The sequence below is a fragment of the Buceros rhinoceros genome, unplaced genomic scaffold (assembly GCF_000710305.1).
Source record: "Buceros rhinoceros silvestris isolate BGI_N320 unplaced genomic scaffold, ASM71030v1 scaffold13382, whole genome shotgun sequence".
In the NCBI taxonomy this organism is placed as follows: domain Eukaryota; kingdom Metazoa; phylum Chordata; class Aves; order Bucerotiformes; family Bucerotidae; genus Buceros; species Buceros rhinoceros.
The window spans coordinates 3539-17325 of NW_010399555.1; the positions used below are offsets into that span (position 1 = coordinate 3539).

The 13787-nt window shown below is 48.9% G+C and overlaps 1 protein-coding gene across 1 annotated transcript in view; it reads right to left on the reverse strand.

Annotated features, from left to right (window-relative positions):
• Window positions 1-2400: 2400 nt before the first annotated feature.
• Window positions 2401-13787, reverse strand: part of DNM1 (dynamin 1) — a gene marked incomplete at its 5' end in the record, with an annotated part of 35639 nt that continues 24252 nt past the window's right edge. The window contains 7 exon segments of the mRNA XM_010131529.1: window positions 2401-2422; window positions 5647-5865; window positions 6271-6512; window positions 6687-6857; window positions 8086-8097; window positions 9318-9429; window positions 10060-10169. Coding sequence (XP_010129831.1) covers window positions 2401-2422; window positions 5647-5865; window positions 6271-6512; window positions 6687-6857; window positions 8086-8097; window positions 9318-9429; window positions 10060-10169 — 888 coding nt within the window.

Below are 13787 nucleotides of genomic sequence, written 5' to 3' on the forward strand. Positions count from 1 at the left end.
TCCTATAAGGGCGCCTCGTGGTAAAAACACAGCCATGCCGAGGGCTGCCACCGTCACAGTCGCAGCCCTTGGACTGGAACCTTACAAAACTTCAGCTCAGCCGCCAGGGAGCCGCTGCTGCGCTGCCACGTGTTAGAAGGCAGTTTGAGAAGCTTTTTGCATTTCAGGAGTTTGGACAGGTTGTCCTAACAGCCCCTGCGGATTTACACGAAGAGGATGAAGTCGCCAGACTACGTAATGTGTTCTGGCAAGAGAGGCCACTTGACCGACCCTACCAGAACAAACAGGGCTGAAAGGAGCACAGATAATTTGCAGGTAGATGGGCTGCTTTTTTCTAATGTGCTGTGATTGATTTTTGCAGACACTTTTCTCTCAGCACTCAGAGCATTCCAGCGGGAGGACCTGTCACTTTTTGAAGTTAAAGGTTGTGCCTCTGCTCAGGCTTTCTGGAGACACTTGCAGAATCTGCCTGGTAAGGTTACACAGAAGGCTGAAAACTGTTATCTACCCCTGTAATGCTGCTTCAGTTTGCCTCACCACACTGCTGGCCAAGTCCTTTTACATCACTGAAAAGTCACTTTCCTCAGACAGGACAAAGTTTTGCTCACAGGGAAGCCTGTGGCAGTCTCCAGTACATGGAAAGTAAGACCCGAGTCCTGGCAGGAGCCCAAGGAGACCAGTTACACTGACCGTCCTGTCCCTCCAAGCCACACCCCGAGCTAATGGTACCTAGGAACAACGGGTTAGAGAGAGCTCTGCTAGGGCCTTAGCAGCAGCAGGTAAACCCTTACATTTACACCCTTGGGCTGCCAAAGGTTTTGGGTGGGATTCGTGCAGCTTGTTTTTTGGTGGTGTTTTGGTTTTTAATTTATTTCCTTGGTGCTCTTTATGCAGGTTCAGAACAGAATGCCCCATAACAGCGAGTCCCAGAACGAGGTACAGACAACAGCAAGCCTCTTTTCTGAGGTTGTTCACCACAATGCATGTTTCTAGGGCTGCCAGGGATGTCTGCAGCAGACAGAGTATTGGAGGAAACTGCGATAGCTCCAGCACCTCTGCAGTATGTCATCAGTGAGGAGGGCTGACGTCCTCAAAGAACACGTCAATCACTGAACAATCACTGCACTGGTTTGATGTGAACGTGGCACCTCTCAGCTCTAACTGCAGTTACATGCAGCAAAACAGGCACCATCTGCTGCAAAGTGGGGGCTGGCTGGGAACGCCCCTGCCCTGGAAGAGGGGCTTGAACTTCTGCTATTCCTGTTAAGATCAGACTTCAGCACACACTCCCCATCCCCAGTTCTCCGCCCCAGCCAGCAGGGAATCTACAGGAGCTGCTGCTGCTCTACTCCTCCCAGCCAGACCTTTCACTTCCAGAAACAGACACAGAGAAAGGGAGAAGGGTTCCCCAAACCCCACACCTGCCCTCTCTGCCCCTTCACCAATAAGGGCTCGAGGTTCCCAGGAAAAAGACTCAGAATTTGCTGGACCTCCTTCTTCACATGCCCAGCTCTCAGCATTAACAGGACAAGGAAGAGTTGTTGGGCCAGCGCAGCACACGAGCCTGCGCCAGTACCCTGCTACATCACTGAACAAGTACAATGCTGCAAAATGCAGGGACAGATAGGAAAGGGAACCAGGCAGGAGCTCAGGGCAGTGTTTTGGGGGGTACGGATCACTAAACTGTTCCTCTGAGACAGGAGGCAGAGGAGGGAAGGCACTCTGTGTGGAAGCAGAGAGTAACCTAGAAGGTAAAGGGTCAGGAGAACAAGCAAAGGGAGTTTCCTTCTAACTGTGGTGATGGGACACGAGGGTAACGGGGAACATTCAGTGTCAGAGTTACCCTGCACTCAGACATGGGAGTCCTGGTATTAACGACCCAAATTCCTCTTGCCTTCCACAAGCACTAGGGATACAGCAACAGGAGATGTTCTCCAGCCAGACAGCAGAAGAGGAGTCTGAACTAAGAACTCCAAGTCTCTATCTTGATCCTAACAGAGCTGACGAACCAAATGGTAACGAGCGCTTTCAGCTGATCTCCCAGTCAGAGTGGATATAACCCAAGTGAAAGACACACTCAGTTTAGACCTTGCTGTCGAAACTCACTCCCCCATCCCACCCCCTCTACCTAGAAGGGTCCTCTAGTGACCTGAAGTCAGGTACTGAGACTTTCCCAGCCCCTGCAGCTCAAGCGGCTGCTCTGTCTGATCAGCCAGTTTTTCTGTTCAAGACTCCTCCCTTTATGAGATCCTGGCAGAGGGGGTTCACTGGACAAGGGACTCTGTTACTAACACAAGAACTAGGCAGCAGAGGTGAGCTGCAGAGCGCAGTGACGGGGGACAGGGACACGATGACTCATGCATTGCAGGAGAGTGCAGAACGTACCGTGGCTGCCAGTCCTCAGGGGTCACTGATAGTGATTCTGAAAGACAACACGAAATCAACATGGCAGTTCAGACAGTTCAAGGCAGAGGCCACACAGACTGTCAGGAAGGTGGAACAGAAACACATGCACTCGCACAGACACGCATTTGCACGTCCTCCTCCAGAACACGGCACCAGTGAGCAGTGCTGGGCTGCACTCCGCCATGCAGGACCTCACCCAGACAGTCACAGCCCTTCTCTGCACACGCTCGGAACCCTGCTGCGCACAGCGGGGCGCGGAAAGCCATCCGCGTGCTCCCGCACCTACCGGCCACTGCCTACACACCCACCAATCCACTCACACATCCACAGCCACCGAATCAGCAGTGCACCCAGGCCTCGGCACAGGCAGCTTGGCTAGCCTCTCCCCGAAGATTCCTGTCTGCCGGCTGTATGAAATGCCACAGCTGGAACAAGCAGCTCAGGAAAGAGGGAGATAACATGCAGTCCTGAGCACTACCAGCAAGGGGAGGGCTTGTGTTCTGAAAGTCACAAGCCATGAGATCAGCCACTCTGACCTCCTGAATAACTCAAGTCATAATGGTGTGTGAAGTTATGCTTACAGTGATGCCGATCACTTGCATCTTTTCCCTTAAGACGTACTAAAGAATGGAGAACCCATCAATGCCTTCCACAGATTGTTCCAATGGTTAAGTCATTCTCACTTAAACTTGCTTATTTCTCTCTCCTTTGAGCTTACCCAAGCTCTTTCACCTGCAGTTTCTACCAAACTCTGTTAAACTGAGGAGCCTCAATACCTGGAGGAGTATCTTCACTAGTTATCTTGCCCAGAGCAAATCCTCCTGCATAGTTCCCCACAGCCGTACAGTCCAGATGCAGCCCTTTGTTGCACACAGATAGGACCTTACGCTGTTTGTAACTTCCTGCTCCCACAGGTAGGTGTTTGGCCACACTGACTTCCACAGCAGGCTGAATAAATGCAAAGTGCAGAGGCAGGATGGCAAGTCTCAAGTGTCATTAATTATATGCAAGAAAATGGACCATGTGGCATTTATACGTGAAAGCACAAGTCTGCACAACTGTGTTTACGCGAAGAAGTAGAGTGACACTTGTCTAAGTTCATCATTAATGAAATCAGACGCTCACACAAACTGGAGGCACAGAACCTGTCAAACTTCTGCACGGGCGTCAGTGTGCCGACACACACAAAACACATCCAGTCACCACCAGGCGCTTCCAGTTCACCACACACCACCAACTCCTACAGCGAAGCCCACTCGTTCCAGGTACAAGAGCTTCGCTCCTCACACACACACTCGTGTAGCCCGGTTAGCAAGGGAAAAAGGCAGGTATTAAAAAAGCAACAATGGAGATGGCATCCGTTCACCCATGGCAGAAGGACCCGAGTCCAAGTGCTAGCAGGGAACATTCTTATTCTATATACAGGAGAGGAAGAGAAAGAGTCCCTTGTCATTGGAAATTCTCCATTCATCAGTGAACTCAAATGACAAGCCGGTATCAGGATCCAGAGGAGTCTATGAACAACTGGAAGAATCAGAGAGGGGGATGAGAGAATGAGCATCACTTCACAGCTTCCGGAATTACATTCTCAGCTCCAGATCAGGGCAGCCAGCAGCACGCAATCCAACCTACCACCTCTCCCTCTACAGCAAGGGATTTGCTTCAGTTAAGTATGAAACACTCTTCCTCCGCTCCAGTGCTGTTTCCTACCTCCCCCTAAACGCTTCTGCCTCATGCAAAGGGCAGAAAAGCCATTAAGGGAAGTTATGACAGGTTTCTTCAAAAAAGGCCAATTCATTTCAGCCCATTTGGGAAATCCTATCACGATGATCAGGTATATAGAATATTTTTCATGAGTGAAGAAATGAAACTGAGTGAAAGAAGAAAGATGGAGACAAAGAAGCACAACTCTACTAAAACCAAAACCACAAAATCACAGTGTATGGAAAAGCAGGGTCACAAGAAGCAAGAGCCAAAGTACGCTGTAGAAGCATGCTGACATCCATAGGTGCCACCAGCAGGACTGCAGTCCCTGGGACAACACTGAGGCATGTGCGGAAAAGTTACTGAGGAAGCTGCATCAAGGTGTGTAGGGAGGACTGGGGCAGAAGCACCAAGAAAGTAAAATGATTTGCACACACCAGAGCCAAACTGGTCTATAGTCTCTTTGGATTCATCCACCTTGGGGCTGGGTACAGCCCAGCAGAGAACACCTCCCCTCCCAACAGGCAGCACCAGGTGTGGGCTGGGGCCCTGTCACAGGAGGAACACCGGGCCATATACCACCACCCGCCATCGACCGACTGAGTGTTTTCACAAAACATGGCAAAGCTTTAGACACGTGCCACCAGCATCCACCAGCGGGGAGGTACTCCCACGAGGGAAGTGTTCCCTCGGGCACATCACTGGGGAGTTTCTGGTTACGGTCAGTCTTCACCTGCCATCACCTTCTCTTCCTCACAGGGAGATCAAGTACCCAGTGTAAAAGCATTCCCGGTTCCGGACTGCCTCCTAAGTCCCACTCAGGAACACGCGCCTAGCTGCCAGGGGATGGCCCGGTATTATCAAAGGGTGTTTGAAGTGACTGAACAGGAAAGGAATTTAGTTTCCTAACGGAGAAGCAAAGCTGTGCTGTTTGAAGCCCCTAAACCAGAACACGGTCAAGTTGATTAACTGAGCAACAAAAACGCCTTAAAAATCCATTTCCCTGACACTGATAGCGCAATATTCTCCTGGTCAAAAACCATCTGAAGAGCTCAGATGAAGACCTCTCCAACCCATCTTGAGGAATTCTGGGCCAGGAAAAAAAGGGCAATTTCAGACTTTGGGGAGCCCTACACAGAAGGAACTGCCTCAAAAGGTGAAAGCTGTACTATCACTGCAGTCCTCTGATGTTTCTGGTGACCACCTCCTACTTGTGAGCAGCGGCATTGGCATGACCACTTTAATAATGCCCTGGGGTACACGGTCCTCTTCCCCCAAGCTCTGCACAGAGGTCCGTGCAGAGAAGAGGCTGCCCTGCTGTTCCCGAGAGCTGCCTCGGCATTGCCTCACCACTACAACCATCCCCCAGTGGGCAACAATGCTGCTGCTTACGGACCCGATTCAAGTAGCCAAAGACTGTACCCACGCCACGCACTCCACTCTCCCCCGACAGCCCAGGCAGGCTAAGTGCTGCCAAGGCTGCTACCCCAAAATTGGGCATATCCCACCCGCATGGAGCAGCTCTTCAGGACTTACCTGGGAACACCAGGAGGAGCACGGTTAGGCCGAGAAGGAACCTGAGGTGGTGGCCCAAAGGGATCAGGAGAGGCACCTGGCCTGGAGGGCACAGGGGGTGCACCACCCAGCGTGGACCCACCAGCAGGAGGTGGCCCAGGAGCCGGGCCTCGAGACCCAGGTCTGGCGGGTGGAACAGCGGGAGCTCTCCTCTGCGGCGTGGGGCTGGATGTAGGAGACCTGGCAAGCAAACAGAGAAGTTCTACTGCAACAACAGGTCTGGGATCCCTCTGTGCCACCATCAGGTCCCCATATGCTGCCTTCAGCATTGCTACTTTAGTTTGCTGTCACTTTAGGCACTGCCCTTTGGTTTTCAAGGGCCATACCAGGCTTCAGGTTGCTTTCAAATCTACCTCAGGCCCCATCTAACCTAAGGGTCTAGAAGCCTCCGAATCCTCTGCAAAGACACAGCAGTCCTGCACAGCTTTCAAGGCTTAGGAGCCTCCCAAGACAAATACCCAGAGCTCTTCACCCACAGGGAGAAGAGGGGATGAGGAGGACTCCCTGTCTCAGTAGGAGGCCCCAGCTAGCCCCTAAAGAGGCATCAGGCAGGTCTGTGGGGCTCTCCCCCTGAGCCTCTGGTACCTGCGTCCAGATGGTACGCTCTGCACCTGCAGCCAAGAGTCGTCCACCGGTGGGGGCATAGGGGTGCTGATAGTGCTGGTGTTGATGTCCCCGATGATGTTGAGGGCCTCTTTCAGGGCGTGGTACATGCGCAGCATTTCATCACGTCGCTGGGCCTGCTCTGCCGATTCCTCCATCAGTGTATTTTGGTCACCACAGGAGTACAGGTTCGCCAGCAGCTCCGAATGGATAAAGTCCTTGGTCTGTAAACAAGCACAAAGAGGGAATCAATTCCCACCACCCTCCCCAAAACACTCCATTCCGTCCCCACCTCTTCTGCCTTTCAAGCTGCCTTCAGTTTTTCTTCATTCTTTCTCTCCCTCTCTTTTTCCCCTGTTCTGCCTCCCCACCTCCATCGGCCACGGTGTGATAAGTACATTGTTTATCATGAGGTGCATGATTGTCTTCGGCATGAGGTCTCTGATGGTTTTGTTGACAATTGCCATGTAGGAATCCACCAGGTTCCTGATCGTTTCCACTTGTCTCTCCAGCTGAGGGTCCATGGAGTGCATGAAACTGTCTGACCCGTTCTCCTCCGCTTCACTGGCCTGCAGAGAACAAGCAGAAGCAGATTGGTTCTTCAAGTGTAACACAAAATCAGCTTTTCATGAGAGCAAAGAGACGAGAAGGGAACACACAGGAAGAGCATGCAATAAATAAAGGTTAAACTTACATTTTGAGCTGTGATTGTCAATGCACAGCTCAGCTTGTGCAGAATTCTCCAGCTCAGAGCTGAGGAGCTTTAACAATGAAGCTGCTCTTGTAATAGAAAGTTATTACACCAAGGTGAAAGACAACGGGGAAAATTAGGAAAGTCCTAACCACAGGTTATGGCTCCAGAGAATACTCAAAGCTGTATTTTTACTTTTAATGTTTTTAGCTTCCTGAAAGGTTCTTCCTCTGAGCTGGGTTTTCCACGCCCGGATTCAGTTTAGACCTGAGAATCACTCACCATAAGTTAAACCTTACAGGCTCTGACATGCTGCGTCTTCAACCTCATTAGACAAAACAGACAGTTGAAAACTGCTCAGTCAGACCACAAGTAGATGGGATAGCCTAGAAAACCTTCCTGACCACTTTAACTGCAAATCTTGCATCATAAGTCATTATGATCTTTTCTTTCATACTAAGCAGATGAATCTCTTCCTGTCGGCCCGAAATGCAGCTCTCTGCAAGGTAAAACCTGGACTGTGCTGGTTGACAGCAAGCAGTCACCAAGGCTGATCCATCTGGGATCAATTTCGAAGCAGCAGAATACCAAAGATTGCTGTCTCTCCATGCTTATTTAAAAAAACCTTGATTTTATACAGAAAAGTCATTCTCTTTAACAGTCCCAGCTTGAAGGACTTGCAGCAGTGTAGAGATTTGCTTATCTTTTGTTTTGGGAAACAAAATATATGAAAAAGGGTAAATTCTTTTGTTCGAGCTTTTCCTAGGAAGATCTTACATAATGAAGGCATGCAAGGTCTCAGTGGGAAACAAAGTAAAGGAAGTGGATGTCAAACAGGACAACGTAAAAAAAAAATGAGGGTCAAAAAACCCAAAAATAAATTTGCACCAAGATTCAGAGTTCATACAAGAAAGGGAGAAATAAAAAGAAAAAAGGAAAACTCAAACCAAGAGCAGAAACAAACAGCAGCAATCCAACAGAAGGTACAATGAGGGAGAAGAAGCAAGTGCCTCTCAGGAAACCATGACAAAAGGAAAAAAAAAAAAAAAGGAGAACTATCCAGTGAGAGCCCCAGGGGCAGCACAGGCAGAGAGGGTCAGACTTACTTTGTCCTTGTCCTGGCAGGCCAGTTTGAGCGTATGTGGAAAAAATTAAAACAAAAAGGGACAAAAAAATAAAAGACAACTTTAAGTTGGTCTCCGAACTGGGAGAAGATCCCATAATAACACTGAACAAGCAAAAGATCAGCCCCACTAAAAACACATAAATACCGAGACTGCCCTGGAGAAGGAGCAAGTGAATTGTTTAGCTAAAATGAACATCAAAGTAGGACCTCTGCACAGGAAATCCAGTTGTTTGCAGCAAAGGGCAATTTACCTACCTACAATGGCTACTCGGCACTTGTGACACGGAATTTTGAGGCAGTCAGCCTAGCCATCGCTGTTCCTATGTCAAACCACCCCATTTGCACACCGATAGGTGGCACTTGTCCTTTACCAGTATGTGTTTAACAGACCCAGTTTGGTGCAAACCTCATGGGAACTCATGTCACTGTTAAGGTCCCTAAACCTTTTTTTTCCCAATATCACATCAGTCAGGAAATACTTCAAGGCACCCCCCCCCCAATCTACAAGAGTAGCAGAAAAGATAAATGCAAGCAGTCTATTAGAAAAAAAAATATAAACAAATAGATGAGCAATTATCACTTTTCTGATGGGAAAGCTATTTATAGCATCTTCCTCTCCCAGAGGAAGAGGAAGCCTTGGAGGAGGACATATACCACAATTTTCCGGAACAGCCTTTTAAAGCAGAACATAATGCTGACAGCAAGTGTCACGGACAAGGCTAGAGGAGAAGATAAGACATCTTGCTAAAGCAGCATATTAAGGTATCTACCAAGCAAAGGAAGAATTCAAAGACTGTCCCTTCCTAACAGGATGGAGGAAGGCATGGGAGAACGGAACAAGGCTGTACAGTAAGTGCTACTGAAAAGGAATAGGGCCTCTGCTCAGGGGACAAGTACCACTTCGTGGTTGGGTAGTTAAATGTCCTCCTCATACTGGGAATTTAATGCCCACAAAACCAGAAGGCTGGAAGGCTTTATCAAGGCTGTCTGTTCCTACTTTATCTTCCCTTTGAAGCTGCCAGTTATTTTATCCCAAGCTTCCTTAAAGGAAGCACCAGGACATATCTAAAAATTCAATTTTTATTCCAAAATATCCTCAGCTCAGGAAAGAGACAAAATCTTCACAGACTTATTTTTAACATAGGAAGATGCAGCTATCCTTACGACACATGCTGCATTTCTTCTCATCGCATTCTTACGGCTGTAACTTACCCCAACACGCTCTGGGTAGACTCCCGCACGAAGGAAGGAAGCTTTCCAGCTATCCACCTCCTCCTGGGTCTCACAGGCCAGCTCCAGCTGTCGGTAGTCCTTGTAAACATTCCTGAAAGGAAGGCAAACATTTCATCACAAAGGAGAGATTCACCCATATTCGACAAAGATGTCAATGACCCGCAAATCTTCTTATTTTAATGCAGATACACTTTGTCCCTTGCTAGTGCCCTCATGAGGTACCCTCCCCTGCAGGGGGGAAAAGAAATAAATTTTTCATAAGTAAGTCAGTTGGGTCCCCCACACCCTGAGCCTCTGAGCCCTGCCCTAAAAGCCCCAATTTCAACACGGCCTGAAAGAGATTTCCTTTCGTTTCTGCTCACAGGGGACCCAGGTTGGCTGGAGAAGCCCAGTGACCTCCTGTGGCTTTCCCTATCCACTCACTAAGAATGCTGATTATAAATACAGCCTCCAGCCACAGCCAGGCCCACCAAACAGCTGAAGACCCAGGTCTCACTGCAGACCATGCACTGGTGAAGAAAGAAGGTAGTACACATCTGAAAGACCAGAAGGAGTAAAGTTTTAGAAGTCCCCAGTCTCTTCCAGAAATGACTATCCGTAAAGGATACACACCTTTCCTGGACAGCGATCCCACCACACTTGTCTCTGCTCCCTCCTAGCTAACATAACATAAAGGCAGTCCCCAGCTTCGACAGCTCGGCGTGCTGAGATGTGAGCATACCTCTGTTCAGTGTTGAAGAGAGCGAAGATGTGCTTGCTGGACATGAACCCCTTCTCAACATCTCGCAGCTTCAGGTTATCCACCGGTAACATATACTTCTTCTCCTTCTCCTGAAACAGGAATCAGTGACGAGTCACTCGCTGCTCCAAGGCAGCCTCCCCTCGGCCAGCACGGAGGAGTCAGTTGGCAATGCAGCCCCCACGTCAGCAGGAGGTACTCCCAGCCCAGCTCCTCCGGTCCCCGAGGTCTGGGAGAGAAGGGGACTTCTAGAAACAAGGGGCTGCCCTTCCCGACTGCTTTTGTGACATGACCCAACAACTATGTTTACATTTAGAAATCATTTTCCCTGCTTAGTCTCAAATCTGGATCTGCAGCAAATTAACACAAGCGAGTTTGGTTTAAGCTCCCCGTTTGGAACATCCTGTCCCAGCTGGGTATTATACCCTGACATAACAAGAGAGGGAGCCACCACACTGGTCTCCAAAAGGCAGACCACAGCTATCCAAGAGCGAAACAGAAACAGAGCACACTAGTGTGCAAGCACGCATGTGTGACTGTCCCCTTGTGAGCATCCTGAGTGCTGGTAGACCTTTCTTGGCTGGAAACAACAAAACAAGATTGCTCTTGAGGCAAATGACTGGAAATCAGAGATAGCCAGCGAGCAGAGGTCCTGAAAAGCTAGCTAGAGAAAGCAGGCAGGGCAGAGCAGCAGATCAGGATGACAAAGCTGCTGGGCTCAAACACCCAGAAGACGGCAAGTCAAGCCTAACACCCTCTTAAGTTTCAGTTAAATTGACTTGAATTTGCTAAGGCTATCAGACACCTCACAGTTCACACATAGCCCAAAGGTCCGTTGCAAAACTCACGCACAGGAATATCTCAGAAGCTAGCTTCTAGAAAAGATTGCGGAACCCTTTGGGGGCTGCCACACTCTCCATTCTCTCTCAGATGCCAGGCTATGAAAGCAGGAGAGCTCTTGCAGGCTAATTTCCCTAGATTTTCCAAGCCATGATGATGATGAATCAAGTCTACGTTAGAGGTAGGCTAGCATTTGTGTGATGGGACGTGTCTCAGCCAGGTATTGGTCTCTGAGCCACACAAATCAGCCACAAACAGCTTCCAGCTTTCTATTACTTTGGGTTATTACTAAGCTGGTTTAGGTTGAACTAGTGACCTAGAAGTGAAGTATGCCAACTGCTAAGTCCCTAGGCAAGACAGACCATCCCCACTGCAGCCTTGCTTCACTGAACCCCCTGCATCCATCCCACAGAGTCTCTGGGCTAGGGAAAAATAAACTGATGTTAAAGCTGTCTGAGACAAATCATTCTGCATTAGAACCGCGGCATTTCACGGGAATTTAGCAATGGAGTCATTCTTCAGGGAAAAAAAGTCAGAAGGTAGGGAATCCCATGTCCCTGATACAGAAATACACGCTCTCTGCCAGAGTTTTGACTTTCACCCTTTCCAAGTTCTTGCATAAACGCTGTCGCGTGATCAAGGCAACACTATCTCTGCATGTGATCTTTCCATACCCCAGAGGGAAGATGCATCTGTCTGCCAGCACGAAGCATCAACCTCTGACTCCGAGGCAGCAAGAGCAATTGAATGGAAGACACTGGCAGAGGCAAGAAACCCCCAACCCACACATGCTGCAAGGCAAGGCACACTGCCACAAGCCCCTGCCTCTCCCCATCTCCCCACACCTCCCCCCTCCCAGGCCCCCATTTCAGTCTTTCCAGCTTCTCGGTTTTCAACGCAGCCTGTTTTATATCAACACTCTGACTTCATTTCCTGAATGTAGAGACAGGAAAGTGTGGAGCGAGCTGCCAAGGGCTGAGCCTCTCAAAACTTTGGCTGAGCCCTCTGCCCATATGTTAGCAATCTGGCAGTATGCGCGATGGCTGAACAGCATCCTGGCCAAGAGGGGAGAAGGGCTTCTCTCTAGTTCTTCCAGACTTGGAGGGGGGCAGGGAAGAGAAGGAAGAGCCAGTGCACACTGAAATAGGAAAGCAGTTTGTGAAATACTATACTCAAAGCCCTCAGTCTGATTAAAAGAGGCTTATGCCACTCATAAGATGTCTTCCCTCATCTATAATATGACAAAAAAAACCCAGGCAGAACTCTCAGCAGCAGAGTATACGTTATATAAAACGTGGTGCCGGCTGCGGGATAATCTGCGGAGCCATGAGGCCAAGGAGAGGTAGAGAAGTGCAGGAGCACTCAGACCAGCTGTAAAAAACAGAACGTACGTGCTCAGCGTTGGCCAGGGAATGTTGGAGGCACAGGACTAGCTACCCCTAACCAGAGCTGCTGCCCCCAACAGGAGTCACACACCGCTTACGTGGAGAACTGCAGAGAGAGGACTGCAAGCTACTCACACAGGCAGGATAAGTGCCAGAGGATTACTCCCCCGCCCCCAACAGCACAGAGACAGCCATGTGGCTCCGTACTTTGCATCTACCAAAGAAAGTGCGTGCACACGGCCAGGAAGGAGACCAGGATCCACTAGCCATTCCAGTCGTGGGGTGTGAAACACAATAGCTGGAGGGAAAAAAAGGGATGCTGCAGTAGCAGCCTGGTGTTGTAACATCCTTATTGTGGCTACGCACCTCCTTATGGTGGCTAAATTCTAGGGGTTTGGTTTGGCCAGAGACAGCAATGGTTTGCACTATCATCTGAATTATTTGTTACTATCCTGGAGATAATAACCTACAAGAAGCTCACAAACTCAGGAGGCAGCAAGCCAGCCTGACTCAGAGCATTTCCTCCATTCAAACCAACTGCCTCAACAGCAAGTCAAACTCTCCTACCCCTGGATACATGTGAAACAAAGCTGACAGATGCATGTGTGGGCTCCCTTAAGGTTGGAAATTGGCACTCACAGCACAAGAAAGTAATTGGCAAGATTATTAGGTCTCAGTTTGCATTTGGAGCACAAATAAACTAATTAAAGGTTTCCCTGTAGCTGTTACGACAAACATTTCCTTTTGCACAGAGACAAAAGTCTGTGGATACGGGAGAAAGAGCATGGCCATTGTTTTAATTGGTGGCCTTGTGAAATCAGGAGAAATTAATCTTGCTTAAACCTCTTAACCTCCTTTCCTTCTTGCAAGGTGTAAACCACTATGGGTAAACAAACCTGCCCCAGAGACAACCGGAGTTTCAGTTAAACCACTTGTGTTAAACACGTGGACGGCATTTTGGGAACTCCTGTAACAAAACTCAAATGGAAAAACATTACCATCGTAATTGACAATAAAACACGCTGCATAAATATGTGCACATCCCAGGATTATTAGGAAGAAACGTCTGAAAAAGTCTGCAGTAGTTGAAAGCCAGTTAGCTGAGCATCTGAAGTTGAACCAGCATCTCATCCCCACAAACAAGACGTTGCCAGCTGCTTTCTGCTTCTTGTCTTCGCAAGAAGAACACACATTAGAAGAGCTAACTTCTAAGCTAGGACCCTTCCGCGAAGCCCTAGTCATCGCACAGCGTACATGCATTTCAAAACCACTTTTCCAAAAAGCAGCTCACCTGTCATTTGACTTCTACCCTCAGAGCGTAGTTTACTGGACTGTGATCACGGCGCCAAGCTGTAATGGCTTGTTTACATCAGAAAGCTGCATCAGTTTAACTTAAACAACACACCCTAAGATTTTAAGCTGATTTAGTTCAAAAGCTCCGTAGACACTAGGCCTGGACTTATGTGATTAATCACAACCATTCCT